Genomic DNA, 13,872 nt, shown 5'->3' on the forward strand with positions numbered 1-13,872 from the left:
GTTTCAAGAAGATGACACCACAGTAAGACTATTTTCTCAACCTGCACTTGGGAACCATGGGCAGTCTTCTACAGGTTTGCACAGCACTCTACCCAGATAATCCGGATCAGACTGCACACAGCCAGTCTCCTATCTTATAGGACTGCCAGGAGGCCTGCCCTGACTGTCCTTCACCAACAGGCCCATTTGCTCTGGTGTCAATAACATGTGCACTGAAATCTGTTAATTTCTAAGAAAGACAGTATACTCTGTGTTTGGCGTGATTCTATTATGCCACTATGTAAACTACAATGTAAAGAAATTCTTTTCTTCCTTTTTTTTTTAAGTGTGAAACAGAAACTTTTTAGTTTTACTTCAAATTTTCCCAGAAAGGAGGATTACAATGTCTAAAATTGGCCTGACAGTTCCTCCTTTTACAGTCTTCATCTCCACTTTGTGAACGTGTTGGTCAGTGCTTGGAAGGGTTTTGTCTTTGGTTAAAACATCTCCAACCTTCAGAGTTGTTGTTTGTTTTTTTTTCCAGTATCCAAAAAATCAACCCTTTGTCAGTGAACTGAGGTTCTGCTGTGAGTATGTCAGCTGCCAACCTTTCAGATAATAGAAGACAAGCCATTTTTTCACAAATATTCCAGAAGCAAATCTGACCAAGTCTAAGGATGGTCTAGCACAGGGGTGGGCAACTCCAGGCCTCGAGTGTCCCTGCAGGTTTTATGTGTCCTTGAACCAACACAGCTGATTTAAATGGCTAAATTAGCTCCTCAACATGTCCTGACGTTCTCCAGAGGCCTGGTAATGAACTAATCATGTGATTCAGGTGTGTTGACCCAAGGTGAGATCTAAAACCTGCAGGACACCGGCCCTCGAGGCCTGGAATTGCCCACCCCTGGTCTAGCATGTCTAAAGTCAGAATTCTGACTTTAATCTCAGAATTCTGGAAAAGAAGAGAAAAAAGACATGCCCACTTCTTTTCTTCTCCCCCCCCCAGTGGCCCTAATCCTCTTCCGTAATAAACTTCAGTTATTCATGTCCAGTTTTTTTATAAATCAGTGTCTATTATGGATTAGCTGCTCCCACATAATGTTAGCGTAATTAAAGTAAACATCTCTAATTTTGCCCTTATTGAATGTTTTTGTTTTTTGTGTGTGTTTTTTTTTTTTTTTTTTGCAAAAACAAAATTAATATATATAAAATAGAATACTATTTCCTTCAAAGTAAACAGTGCTCAGAAAGTGAGCTTCCTTGGGGAGGTTTGCACTCTCTGACTGCTTTTTTAAAATGTGTATGTCCTTTACACCTGTGCTGCTTTTGTCTATGCACAGCTCCGCCAGCTCTCCCGAGTGAATCATTCCAACATTGTTAAGCTCTATGGCTTCTGTGACAATCCAGTGAGTATATCTAACACTCAACATTTGCAACAATAAAAGTTTGAATTAAAAAAAAAGAAAAAAGTTGTCCCATTATGTTTTTATCTTGTCTGGATGTGAAGAAGCAGTGATAGGTTTAGAGTTGTTTTGATCTTCATGATTTTGTTGTATTTACAGTGGCTTGCAAAAGTATTCGGCCCCCTTGAACTTTTCCACATTTTGTCACATTACAGCCACAAACATGAATCAATGTTATTGGACGTCCACGTGAAAGACCAACACAAAGTGGTGCACACGTGGGAAGTGGAACGAAAATCATACATGATTCCAAACATTTTTTACAAATAAATAACTGCAAAGTGGTGTGTGTGTGTGTGTGTGTGTGTGTGTGTGTGTGTGTGTGTGTGTGTGTGTGTGTGTGTGTGTGTGTGTGTGTGTGTGTGTGTGTGTAATTATTCAGCCCCCTGAGTCAATACTTTGTAGAACCAGCTTTTGCTGCAGTTCCAGCTGCCAGTCTTTCAGGGTCTGTCTCTACCAGCTTTGCACATCTACAGACTGAATCTTTGCTCATTCTTCTTTGAAACAGCTCCAGCTCAGTCAGATTAGATGGACAGCGTTTGTGAACAGCAGTTTTCAGATCTTGCCACAGATTCTCGACTGGATTTAGATCTGGACTTTGACTGGGCCGTTCTAACACATGGATATGTTTTGTTTTAAACCATCCCATTGTTGCCCTGGCTTTATGTTCAGGGTCGTTGTCCTGCTGGAAGCTGAACCTCCGCCCCAGTCTCAAGTCTTTTGCAGACTCCAAGAGGTTTTCTTCCAAGATCGCCCTGTATTTGGCTCCATCCATTTTCCCATCAACTCTGACCAGCTTCCCTGTCCCTGCTGAAGAGAAGCCCCCCCAGAGCATGATGCTGCCACCACCATATCTGACAGTGGGGATGGTTCAGAGTGATGTGCAGTGTTAGTTTTCCTCCACACACAGCGTTTTGCATTTTGGTCTCATCTGACCAGAGCAGCTTCTTCCACATGTTTGCTGTGTCCCCACATGGCTTGTGGCAAACTGCAAACTGGACTTCTTATGGTTTTCTGTTAACAATGGCTTTCTTCTTGCCACTCTTCCATAAAGGCCAACTTTGTGCAGTGCACGACTAATAGCTGTCCTATGGACAGATTCCCCACCTGAGCTGTAGACCTCTGCAGCTCGTCCAGAGTCACCATGGGCCTCTTGGCTGCATTTCTGATCAGCGCTCTCCTTGTTCGGCCTGTGAGTTTAGGTGGACGGCCTTGTCTTGGTAGGTTTACAGTTGTGCCATACTCCTTCCATTTCTGAATGATGGCTTGAACAGTGCTCCGTGGGATGTTCAAGGCTTGGGAAATCTTTTTGTAGCCTAAGCCTGCTTTAAATTTCTCAATAACTTTATCCCTGACCTGTCTGCTGTGTTCTTTGGACTTCATGGTGTTGTTACTCCCAATATTCTCTGAGGCCATCACAGAGCAGCTGTATTTGTACTGGCATTAGATTACACACAGGTGCACTCTATTTAGTCATTAGCACTCATCAGGCAATGTCTATGGGCAACTGACTGCACTCAGACCAAAGGGGGCTGAATAATTACCACACCCCACTTTGCAGTTATTTATTTGTAAAAAATGTTTGGAATCATGTATGATTTTCATTCCACTTCTCAAGTGTAAAATTGATCCATGTTTGTGGCTGTAATGTGACAAAATGTGGCAAAGTTCTCTTGCAAGCCACTGTATCTGTAGGATATGTGATTTTTTTTTTCTTTTATTCCCCCTCAGGTCTGTCTGGTCATGGAGTATGCAGAATGTGGATCTTTATATAACCGTAAGTCCTACTGTGTCTGAGCAAAGAGTTTTTTAAAGGGAAGTTAAGGAGATAGTTACTGAAACATGTTATAGTTTTTTTCCGTTGCATAGCTTTTCCTAGTATAGCTAATAAAAACGTCCTATTATTAGTTCAAAAGGTTTTCAGACCCTTTCATGTTTTCCATATCTTCTTTGTTAACCTTCACAGTGTACTTCCTAAGACAAAAATGGATGTCATAAAGCGCCCTGAGTGTTCAGATAGTGTAGAAAAGTGCTCTATAAGAACCAGTCCATTTACCATTTGGCATGTTTACATGTTAAAGTTAAAAGTCTGAATTGCCCTGTTACATAAGTATTCCAAACTTACAAGGTTTTCTTATCAATGATTCTCTTAGTTTGGTTGACCTTTTTTTGTCTCTCATTTATAGAAACCATTGGCTTACTTGTTTGACCAAGACTGGTCATTCCTAATTATTGTCTAGTTTGGCTGGGTAGCAAGATCTAAGAACTAGACTGGATTTCAGACTTATTCCATTTTAAGATAATAGAGGCTACTGTGCTCTGGGACACTTTCAGTGCTGCAAAAACATTTTTGGTATCCTTTCCCAGAGCTGTGCCTTGATACAGTCCAAAGTTTAGAATCCCACAGCTCTCTTAGTGTCATGGCTTGGTTTTATCTTACATAACATATAAACATAATAACATATATAATAAAGAAGAACATCAGTGAGAGGTGTTTGAGACTTTATAGAAAGCTGTATGGCTTTCCTCATCGTCTTCATTGAATTCAAATAGACACGGGTATCTTCGAATGCAGTTGCAGAAGCATCTTAACGATTGTTGACAAATGTACGATATTTCAGTTATGCTGGTTCTAACAGTGTCTGAATATCCGTGGGATATTTTAGTATATTTAAAAAAACTGCTTAATTATTTAATAAAGCACAATGTTACAACAATGTAAGTAGTTAATTTTCAAATAAGTCTGGAGGCTACCATACCGTACCATTCACGCTCTTTACTAATTAATTCCAATGCATTTGAAATAGCAGAAAAATGACAGTCTCACATTATTGTGCTTATTGATATAATCATTATTTCTTTTCATCTCTGCTTCTCACTCAAAGTTCTGCATGGTGCAGACCCACAGCCCTTCTATACAGCATCCCATGCAATGAGCTGGTGTCTGCAGTGTGCCCAGGGAGTTGCCTATCTTCATGCTATGAAGCCAAAGGCTTTAATTCATAGGGACCTCAAACCACCAAAGTAAGATTCTCAATGATACAGATAATGATAAACAGTGCAGAGATTTAAGAGCACTCAAAACCTTTGTGGTGGCATTTTGGAACATGTGTTTTTTTCCCCCCCACGGGTTTAAAAGTATTTCTGTTACAATTTATCTAAAGTATTAGTCACTCTTGGTGTTACTTGCTGATCGGTCTGTTGCTGCTGACCGACATAGCATAATAACTATGGGATGGATTGCCATGAAATTTTGTCCACATGTTTATTTTGCCATGATTATGAATCTTTATTTCCTGAAATTTGGCATTTTGAAGCTGACATTTGCAATATCAATTGAAGGAACAGAAGACTGTAAGACTGTTAGACTGCCATGAAATGTCATGCACACATTCACGCTCCACAGAGCATCATCATCTAACTTTTCTTCTAGGCGATATCATATTGATGATGGTATTTTGATCAGTTTTGATGAAGTATACTAGAATATAAATTTTAGATTTTTTGAAAGTCTTAAACCCCTGTCTGTACTGTTCCAGTCTACTGCTTGTGGCTCGTGGTACTGTGCTGAAGATATGCGACTTTGGAACAGCTTGTGATATTCAGACCTACATGACCAACAATAAAGGAAGTGCAGCCTGGATGGCACCAGAAGTATTTGAAGGTCAGCCATGAACAATATTTTTAGATATTAATCAAATCTTTGTTTGTCACAATGAGTACTTAGATTTGTGTCACTCACATTGTTGTTTTAGAAATGGGATTTAACAATCAAGCTTGCTTAATAACACTATGATTTTTCCATTTGATGATCTGGCTAGATGGAAACCTCTACCTATATCACTCATGGGAAGGGTCGCTTCAATAAAAATGATGGTCTTGCCAAGAATCAATTATTTATTTACACATATACCCATTTATACATATACCTTGTATAATCCAAAAAAATCGAGTATTTTTAACCCTTATGTGTTCCTTAAATGAACACACAAAAGATGAAAGTAAACAGGAGTACTCGCAGGCTAAGTATACGGCCAAGAGAGAGGTGGAAAAGGCTTATAGTGAGTTGTTTAAGATGCTGGACACAAAGGAGGGAGAACAGAACTTGTATCGATTGTCTAGGCAGAGAGCTCAAGCTGGAAAGGATGTGCAGCAGGTTAGAGTGATTAAGGATAGAAATAGAAATAATTTTACAAGTAAGACATCCACCCATGTTTTTCCTGCAAGATGTTTGCAGTCACCACTACATTGGAGCCATTGTCATGGAAAACAACCACAATTTTGCTCAGAGTAATATCCGCAGTCTTCTCAATCCAAGAAGCAATGGTTGGCCCACTGTGTCCTTCACGGGACGTTTTTGTGAGGCAATAATAAACCTAACCCTATAAAGTGACAAGTGATATACCTCTGTGGCAACACTGATCCAGACTGTAGCTGTCATGGTAATGTTGTTCTTTGCTGATTTATCAGCATCTTTAATCTTACCAAGAGGAGCTTCATACTTTACCTCCACAAGCTGTGTAGAAATAAATTCTGGAAGATAAACCAGTGTTGATCTGCTCAAAACCCGCCCACCTCTTCAATCTTGGACTCAGGATCTCATGTTGGTCTCATGTTGTTATATACTACATTAAGAATGTTCAAATCTTGATTATGCAGCTGCCAGGATGGAGGAAAGGAAGCAGACTACCAACAAAATTCAGAGATGTAGTGAAGGAGGACAGGTAGAAGATTGGTATGACGGTAGAGGCACTGTGTTGACCCCTAAAGGAACCAGCCACAAAAAGATGAGATGAACACACAAAAATTTAATATCATTTAATTTAATAACTTAAATTTATTTGATGAAGTATTTGCTGCACTTCACTTGTCCCAAATTTTGTAAGCCTTATTCCTAAACGGATTAAATAAATTTTTCATCTCAAAATTCTACGTGGAATGTCCCAAAAACCCAATGTGAAAAAGGTTACAGTGAAATTCTTCATTAAAAATAAAAAAAAACAAATATAGCGTGTATATAAACATTTATAGACTTTGGTTCTTAAAATTGAGCTCAGGTGTATCCTGTTTCCACTGATCATTTGTCAGATTTTTCTTCAATTTGATTGGAGTCCATTTGTAGAAAATTCAGTTGATTGGATGTGATTTAGAAAGGCACCCACCTGTCTATATAAGGTCCCATAGTTGATCAAGCAAAGAAGTCCAATGTATTGTCTGTAGATCTTACCAGGAGAAATGAAGCCAGGAAGCCAAAGGGTAGTGGTTTTAAAATATATGAGAAACCCAGGAAAGATCAGAGTGTTGGCAGGTGTTGAAGGAGGACTACACTTGGTGTCAGTTAATTAACTATGACACGAGGGATATATAAACTTATTTAGTACAACTGCACGACTTTGTCACTGTGAACTACCTAATGACCATCACTTTTAACCTGTATTTTGCTGGCTATAACTTTCAGATTATTTTAAATATGGTTTTGGTTTATATTCTTCAGGCAGTAACTACAGTGAAAAGTGTGATGTGTTCAGCTGGGGGATTATCCTGTGGGAGGTCATCACACGCAAGAAACCCTTTGACGAGATTGGTGGTTCTGCATTTTGCATAATGTGGGCTGTCCACAGAGGTGAGTAGATTCTATTAGATAGTGAGGACCTTAACAGAGTACAAAAAAAGGTCCTTACTCACCTTGGGGGTAGTCTTTATCCTTCAAGCTCAAGTCCTCCATAAGAGGCCTGGGACCTTGAGGGTCCTGTGCAGCATCTTTGCTGTTCCTAGGACTGCACTCCCCTGGACAGACATCTCAGATGTTGTTCCTGGGACCTGCTGTAGTCACTCGCCAGCTTGGGAGTCACTGCCCCGAGCGCTTCAATTACCACTGGGACCACTGTTGCCTTCATCCTCCAGAGCTTCTCAAGCTCTTCTCTCAGGCGTGTGTGTTTGTGTGAGATCAAAGTAGCATAGGGCGAAGTTGGCCAACTATCGAAGTTACAGAAAGGTGTGATGTGGAAGGTGCCTGAGAAGTACAGCAAGCTGTCCATATCTGAGGCCTTGGAAACTGCCAAGCAAAGACTCATAGCCTTCAAGCCAGGCGCTTAAAGAGGTATACCAGAGAAATAGAAGGCAGGAGAATAAACCAGCTGTTCTCCACAGAACAATCCAAGGTGTATTCTCAGTGGCAGGAAACAGCATGACAACAGCAACACCAAGGCTGGAGATGGAGCAATACTGGAAGAGCATATGGGAGAAGGATGCAGCCCATAATGTCAATGCTAAGTGGCTAGTGGATCTAAGAGCAGACTACAGCTAGCTCACTGAACAGGGTCCAGTAACCATCAAAGTGGCAGACATCCAAGAAAGGGTCTCCAGTATGAAGGATTGGACAGCACCAGGCCCCAACATGGTTCATGCCTACTGGCTGAAGAAGCTGACTGCACTCCACAAGCGCCTGGCAGCACAAATGACCCAGCTGCTAGTCAATGAGAGACACCTAAAATGGCTAAACAAAGGCCAGACAGTCCTGATCCCCAAGGAGCCCCCAGAAGGCACCGGTCCCATCCAACTACCGGCCAATAACCTGCCTCAGTACCACATGATTGCTCCTGTCAGGCATCATAGCAGCTAAGTTGAACAGGCACCTGGCTCAATACATGAGCAGCGCATGGAAAGGAATTGGGAGTGAAACACCAGCTACTGATAGATGGAGCAGTCGCCTGAGACTGCAAGACTAGGCTGGCCAACCTGTGCACTGCCTGGATTGATTACAAGAAGGCCTATGGCTCGATGGCCCACACATGGATCCTGGAATGCCTAGAACTATACGAGATCAACAGGACCGTTAGAGCCTTCATCAGGAACTTAATGGGAATCTGGCGTACAACACTTAGACGCCAACTTCAAGCCTATAGCACAAGTCACCATCGGTGCGGGATCTGTCCCGCTGTCCTCAGTGCTGTTCTGCATAGGCCTGAACCCCCTGAATGAGATCATTGACAAGACTGGCTACTGATACAGACTACAGAATGGAGCAATTGTAAGCCACCTCCTCCACATGGATGGCATCAAGCTGTATGCCAAGAGTGAATGATACATCGATTCACTGATCCACACTCCAAGGATCTAAAGCAGCAGCATCGGAATGTCATTCAGACTGGAGAAATGTCATCGGATGGTAACGAAGAAAAGGTAGTCAAAACTGAGAGGATCGCACTACTGGAAGTAGTGAGAATAGCTACAAGTACCACAGACAAATAGGAACCACTAAGAGGCCGCTAGGAAAGCTGCAACCATCAAGTACCTGCAGAGAGTAAGGCAAGTTCTGAGTAGTCAGCTGAATTCGAGGAACAAGGTGATGTCGAGAATGACTGTGGTATGATCCTGTGGGACTTCCAGATACAGACGGACAAACTGGTGATGGCTACCCAACTGGACATAGTAGTGGTTGACAAGCAGGGAAGAGCAACCATGGTGATAGACACATCAGGAAGAAGGAACACAAGAACCTGGAGAAGTACCAAATGGCTCAGAGAAGAGCTCAGAAAGATGTGAAGTGTGAAGGTAACAGTGATTCCAGTGGTAATCAGAGCACTTGGTGCACTCTTCTTTAGCTCTCAGCGAAGGCGGTCGCACTTTTCTCCTCTCCTCCTCACCCTTATCTTCCCTGCTTAGCCTCTATGTCCTTGTCTTGTCTTGTGTGCATTACTTTCCCTGGAATAGCCTCCCACTGTCGTTCTCTAAAACCTAAAAGAGAATTATGGATTTGATCAACTGGTCTCTGAATGCTATTGACACCCTTTTCTCAACGAGAAATCTGGGCTCGGGAGAGCCTGAGTGCCCTGGAGGGACTTTCCCTGCCGGATACACGATGGACGGGTGGCAGAACTGGAGGATCATGTGCCTGGCGGGACTGTCGATCGAGGACGCTGAAGATATCTACAGTGGGGCAAAAAAGTATTTAGTCAGCCACCGATTGTGCAAGTTCCCCCACTTAAAATGATGACAGAGGTCAGTAATTTGCACCAGAGGTACACTTCAACTGTGAGAGACAGAATGTGAAAAAAAAATCCATGAATCCACATGGTAGGATTTGTAAAGAATTTATTCGTAAATTAGGGTGGAAAATAAGTATTTGGTCACCTCAAACAAGGAAAATCTCTGGCTCTCACAGACCTGTAACGTCTTCTGTAAGAAGCTTTTCTGTCCCCCACTCGTTACCTGTATGAATGGCACCTGTTTGAACTCATCATCTGTATAAAAGACACCTGTCCACAGCCTCAAACAGTCAGATTCCAAACTCCGCCATGGCCAAGACCAAAGAGCTTTCGAAGAACACCAGGAAAAGTATTGTAGACCTGCACCAGACTGGGAAGAGTGAATCTACAATATGCAAGCAGCTTGGTGTGAAAAAATCAACTGTGGGAGCAATCATCAGAAAATGGAAGACATACAAGACCACTGATAATCTCCCTCGATCTGGGGCTCCACGCAAGATCTCATCCCGTGGGGTCAAAATGATCATGAGAACGGTGAGCAAAGATCCCAGAACCACACGGGGGGACCTGGTGAATGACCTGCAGAGAGCTGGGACCAAAGTAACAAAGGTCACCATCAGTAACACACTACAACGGCAGGGAATCAAATCCCGCAGTGCCAGACGTGTTCCGCTGCTGAAGCCAGTGCATGTCCAGGCCCGTCTGAAGTTTGCCAAAGAGCACATGGATGATACAGCAGAGGATTGGGAGAATGTCATGTGGTCAGATGAAACCAAAGTAGAACTTTTTGGTATAAACTCAACTCGTCGTGTTTGGAGGAAGAAGAATACTGAGTTGCATCCCAAGAACACCATACCTACTGTGAAGCATGGGGGTGGAAACATCATGCTATGGGGCTGTTTTTCTGCCAAGGGGACAGGACGACTGATCCGTGTTAAGGACAGAATGAATGGGGCCATGTATCGTGAGATTTTGAGCCAAAACCTCCTTCCATCAGTGAGAACTTTGAAGATGAAACGAGGCTGGGTCTTCCAACATGACAATGATCCAAAACACACCGCCCGGGCAACAAAGGAGTGGCTCCGTAAGAAGCATTTGAAAGTCCTGGAGTGGCCTAGCCAGTCTCCAGACCTCAACCCCATAGAAAATCTGTGGCGGGAGTTGAAAGTCCGTGTTGCTCGGCGACAGCCCCAAAACATCACTGCTCTCGAGAAGATCTGCATGGAGGAATGGGCCAAAATACCAGCTACTGTGTGTGCAAACCTGGTAAAGACCTATAGTAAACGTTTGACCTCTGTTATTGCCAACAAAGGTTATGTTACAAAGTATTGAGTTGTATTTTTGTTATTGACCAAATACTTATTTTCCACCCTGATTTACGAATAAATTCTTTACAAATCCTACCATGTGGATTCATGGATTTTTTTTTTCACATTCTGTCTTTCACAGTTGAAGTGTACCTCTGGTGCAAATTACTGACCTCTGTCATCATTTTAAGTGGGGGAACTTGCACAATCGGTGGCTGACTAAATACTTTTTTGCCCCACTGTATCTATTCGGAACCATGATAACAGGCTAAGCTGGCTTAGCCCTGGTTTATCGGAGAAATAAGAGAGCGGAACCGGCTGTTCAAACCCCCCCAAGGCTGCCCGCTGGAATCGAAATGGAACGAGGCGCAACCTCTCACAACGAACGTAATATGGTCAACACCTTGGAGACGCTTGCAGCTGCTGTGAAGGCTCAAAACAACACCATTGAGCGTATGAGGGGAAACATCAGAGAGAGGCCTGCTCAAAATGAGACCCTTGAGCGACAGTTGGAAAACATCGCGGAACAGATCACTGCAGTTGTGAGGTCTCAGAATCAAAAGAACGATAACACCATGGAACAGAAGTTTGATACCATCATGGGGAGGCTCGCGACTCTCCAACGGGAGATCGAGAGGCCATTGTGTTAAAGAGCAGCCTGAAAAATTCTCCTGGGCTGCTCGCATGGAAATTAACAAAACCAACATAAACATTGCGGATCCCCATCACGGCGCCAGCTGCAGGCCCAAGGCTGGAGCCGAACAATCACTCCCTGATAATGACTGTGTTACAGCTATTCTTCCCATCCCATGCAAGGACACCTGGATTGGCTGGAGGACTGTTTACTTAGCCTGATAGGCCGAAGGACACTGTCTCAGCTAAACTATGGACACGCACACACACACACTTACACTGATAAGCAGTCACTCATCCCCCCTCCCAACGCCTTCGATGCTTGTGCCCTACCGGGGAAGATAGCAGTCAACTGGACCAGCGCAGATATACTGCAGGACTGGATGCGCTGTCTACACCGGCTCTCTCTTACCCTTTACCCGCCCCTGTTGCTTGTCTTGTGTTTCTAAGGTGTATTGATAGTCATGTGCTTTTGTGCTGAGGTGGGGTTTTTTTCTGTTATCAAACTGTTCTCCCACTAGGAGCTCAGTCTGAGTGGAGTTTTTTTTTTTCTCCTCCTCTTACCTCATGTAGTGTATTTTTGTTGTTTTTTTCCTATCAGCCTACCTTTCTGACATGTCTGCCCAATGTGATGTTTGTGTAAAGTTGGTCAGATGGTTCCTTTGTAAGTGCGCATGCGCCATTAGCGTGCTGCCTGCTGTAACCCTAATTTCCCTCGGGATGAATAAAGTATTCTGATCCTGATTATTAAAAAGAGTATGCAAAAAAAGGCAACTACCATTCTGATATTGCTTTACCATTTTTTGTTGTTTTCATTCATCCAGAAATCTCTCTGTAACTGCAGTCTTCAAGTAATTTTTTCACCATCATAATTTTCATCATCTATTCGTGTTCACAGTCTGGTCTGAGAAACTTCTAAATTTGTTTGTAGAGCACGAACAAATTCACAAAAATAATGCTGAATTAAATATGTGAGTGAAATGTTTGTCGACGATTTACGAAACATTTGTGTGTACACACCGAATGAGGTCTTTTCTCTTGACATAATACGAAGTTTTGTTCATAATGGTGATAATGGAAACCATTGTTCTCTTCTGGCTGACTGGTTACTACGACAGGTACTCGACCTCCTCTGATCAAAGACCTTCCAGAACCCATAGAGACTCTGATGACACGCTGCTGGGACAAAGAACCCAGCCAGAGGCCATCAATGAATGAGGTCAAAAACACTATGAATCATCTAATGAAGGTATAGTGCCACTACATGGAACCACGAATTATCATTTTATTTCAGTTTGTGTGTACAGTAAAGAAATGAATTATAGCATTTGTTTTCTCAGAAATTCAGTCAAATTTAGGTTTTTTTATGATGTGGTTCACTCCATCTCAAATCACCATGAATCTCCTGCTCAGCCCTCATTGTTTTGAATTTTTTCTGCACACTGAAATCTGAGGCGTGTGTTTTAAACAGAATGATCTAAAAAGATTAAAGGCTGAAATTTTCACTTTTTTCTGTTTTGTTTTGTACCATCAAAATGAATCTGACATTTGGGACCGACTTCCCTGGAGGAGTCTGATAATAAACTGTCAAAGATACTTAGCCACATTAAAAACTCAAGTGCCAATGTAACTGTTTTTGTGCGTAAAAAGAAATATAGTAAAACAATTAAAAGTAATGACATGACAAATTGGAACTATATCTAGAAACAATTAAACAAATGATCTTTTGAGAAGGTTTTATAAATCAGATGAACCTAGAGCAGTGTTTCCCAACCACTGTGCCACAGCATATAGTTGTGCCGTGGAAGATTATCTGGTTCCACCTGATTACTACTCTAAGCCAGCAGCATGAGTAATGGGCAGAACAATTACATTCTCTTCCACTAGAGGGCAGTACAACTACCTGCTCAAATTACATCGGTTGCCAACTGCCAGTAAAACAGAAGACGAAGAAGAAATTACATAATAGTCATGCTGTGAGACAACCAGCGCCTAATAACAATAGATAAATATTTGAAAGAAAAAGTAGTCAGTCCGGTTCTGATAAATATTTATGCCCCGAACTGGGATGATGATAAGTTTATTGGCAAAATAATATCATTAATTCCAGATATGAACTCAAAACAGCTGATTTTTGGTGGAGACTTGAACTGTGTGATGAATGTAACACTTGACCGTTCCAGCTCTAAACCTACAAATCTCTCCAAAAAAGCCAAGATATTATCTGTTTTCATGGCCCAAATAGGTTTTGTTGACCCCTGGCGGTTTTTATTTCCACAAAGTCATTTTCTTTTTTTTCTAATGTACATCATTCATATAGTAGAATAGACTATATGAGTACTGAATATTTAACCATTGTAGAGTCAGATCATGCCCTGTACTTTTCTCTCTACCAATCAGAACGCCCGCCTTGGAAGTTAGACAGGACTCTCCTGGCAGAGAAGGGTTTGTGTGAAATGATATAAAAAAAAAATAGATGACTTTCTAATTTTTAACCAAAAA

General features: G+C 42.0%; 1 protein-coding gene across 3 annotated transcripts in view; it reads left to right on the forward strand.

Annotated features, from left to right (window-relative positions):
• The window catches only part of LOC113012010 (mitogen-activated protein kinase kinase kinase 7-like), a 31,240-nt gene that overhangs the window by 2,970 nt on the left and 14,398 nt on the right, over positions 1-13,872 (forward strand). For 2 of the 3 annotated variants that reach the window (XM_080293485.1, XM_026151950.2), the window contains exons 3-8: positions 1,320-1,385; positions 3,174-3,219; positions 4,328-4,466; positions 4,982-5,106; positions 6,937-7,065; positions 12,489-12,619. In XM_080293485.1, coding sequence (XP_080149611.1) covers positions 3,186-3,219; positions 4,328-4,466; positions 4,982-5,106; positions 6,937-7,065; positions 12,489-12,619 — 558 coding nt within the window. In that variant the 5' untranslated portion in view covers positions 1,320-1,385; positions 3,174-3,185. Of the gene's footprint in view, positions 1-523; positions 567-1,319; positions 1,386-3,173; positions 3,220-4,327; positions 4,467-4,981; positions 5,107-6,936; positions 7,066-12,488; positions 12,620-13,872 lie in introns of all 3 variants that reach the window. The other variant, XM_026151952.2, reaches the window with a different exon arrangement.

This window comes from Astatotilapia calliptera, chromosome 19, assembly GCF_964374335.1.
Source record: "Astatotilapia calliptera chromosome 19, fAstCal68.1, whole genome shotgun sequence".
Lineage (NCBI taxonomy): Eukaryota > Metazoa > Chordata > Actinopteri > Cichliformes > Cichlidae > Astatotilapia > Astatotilapia calliptera.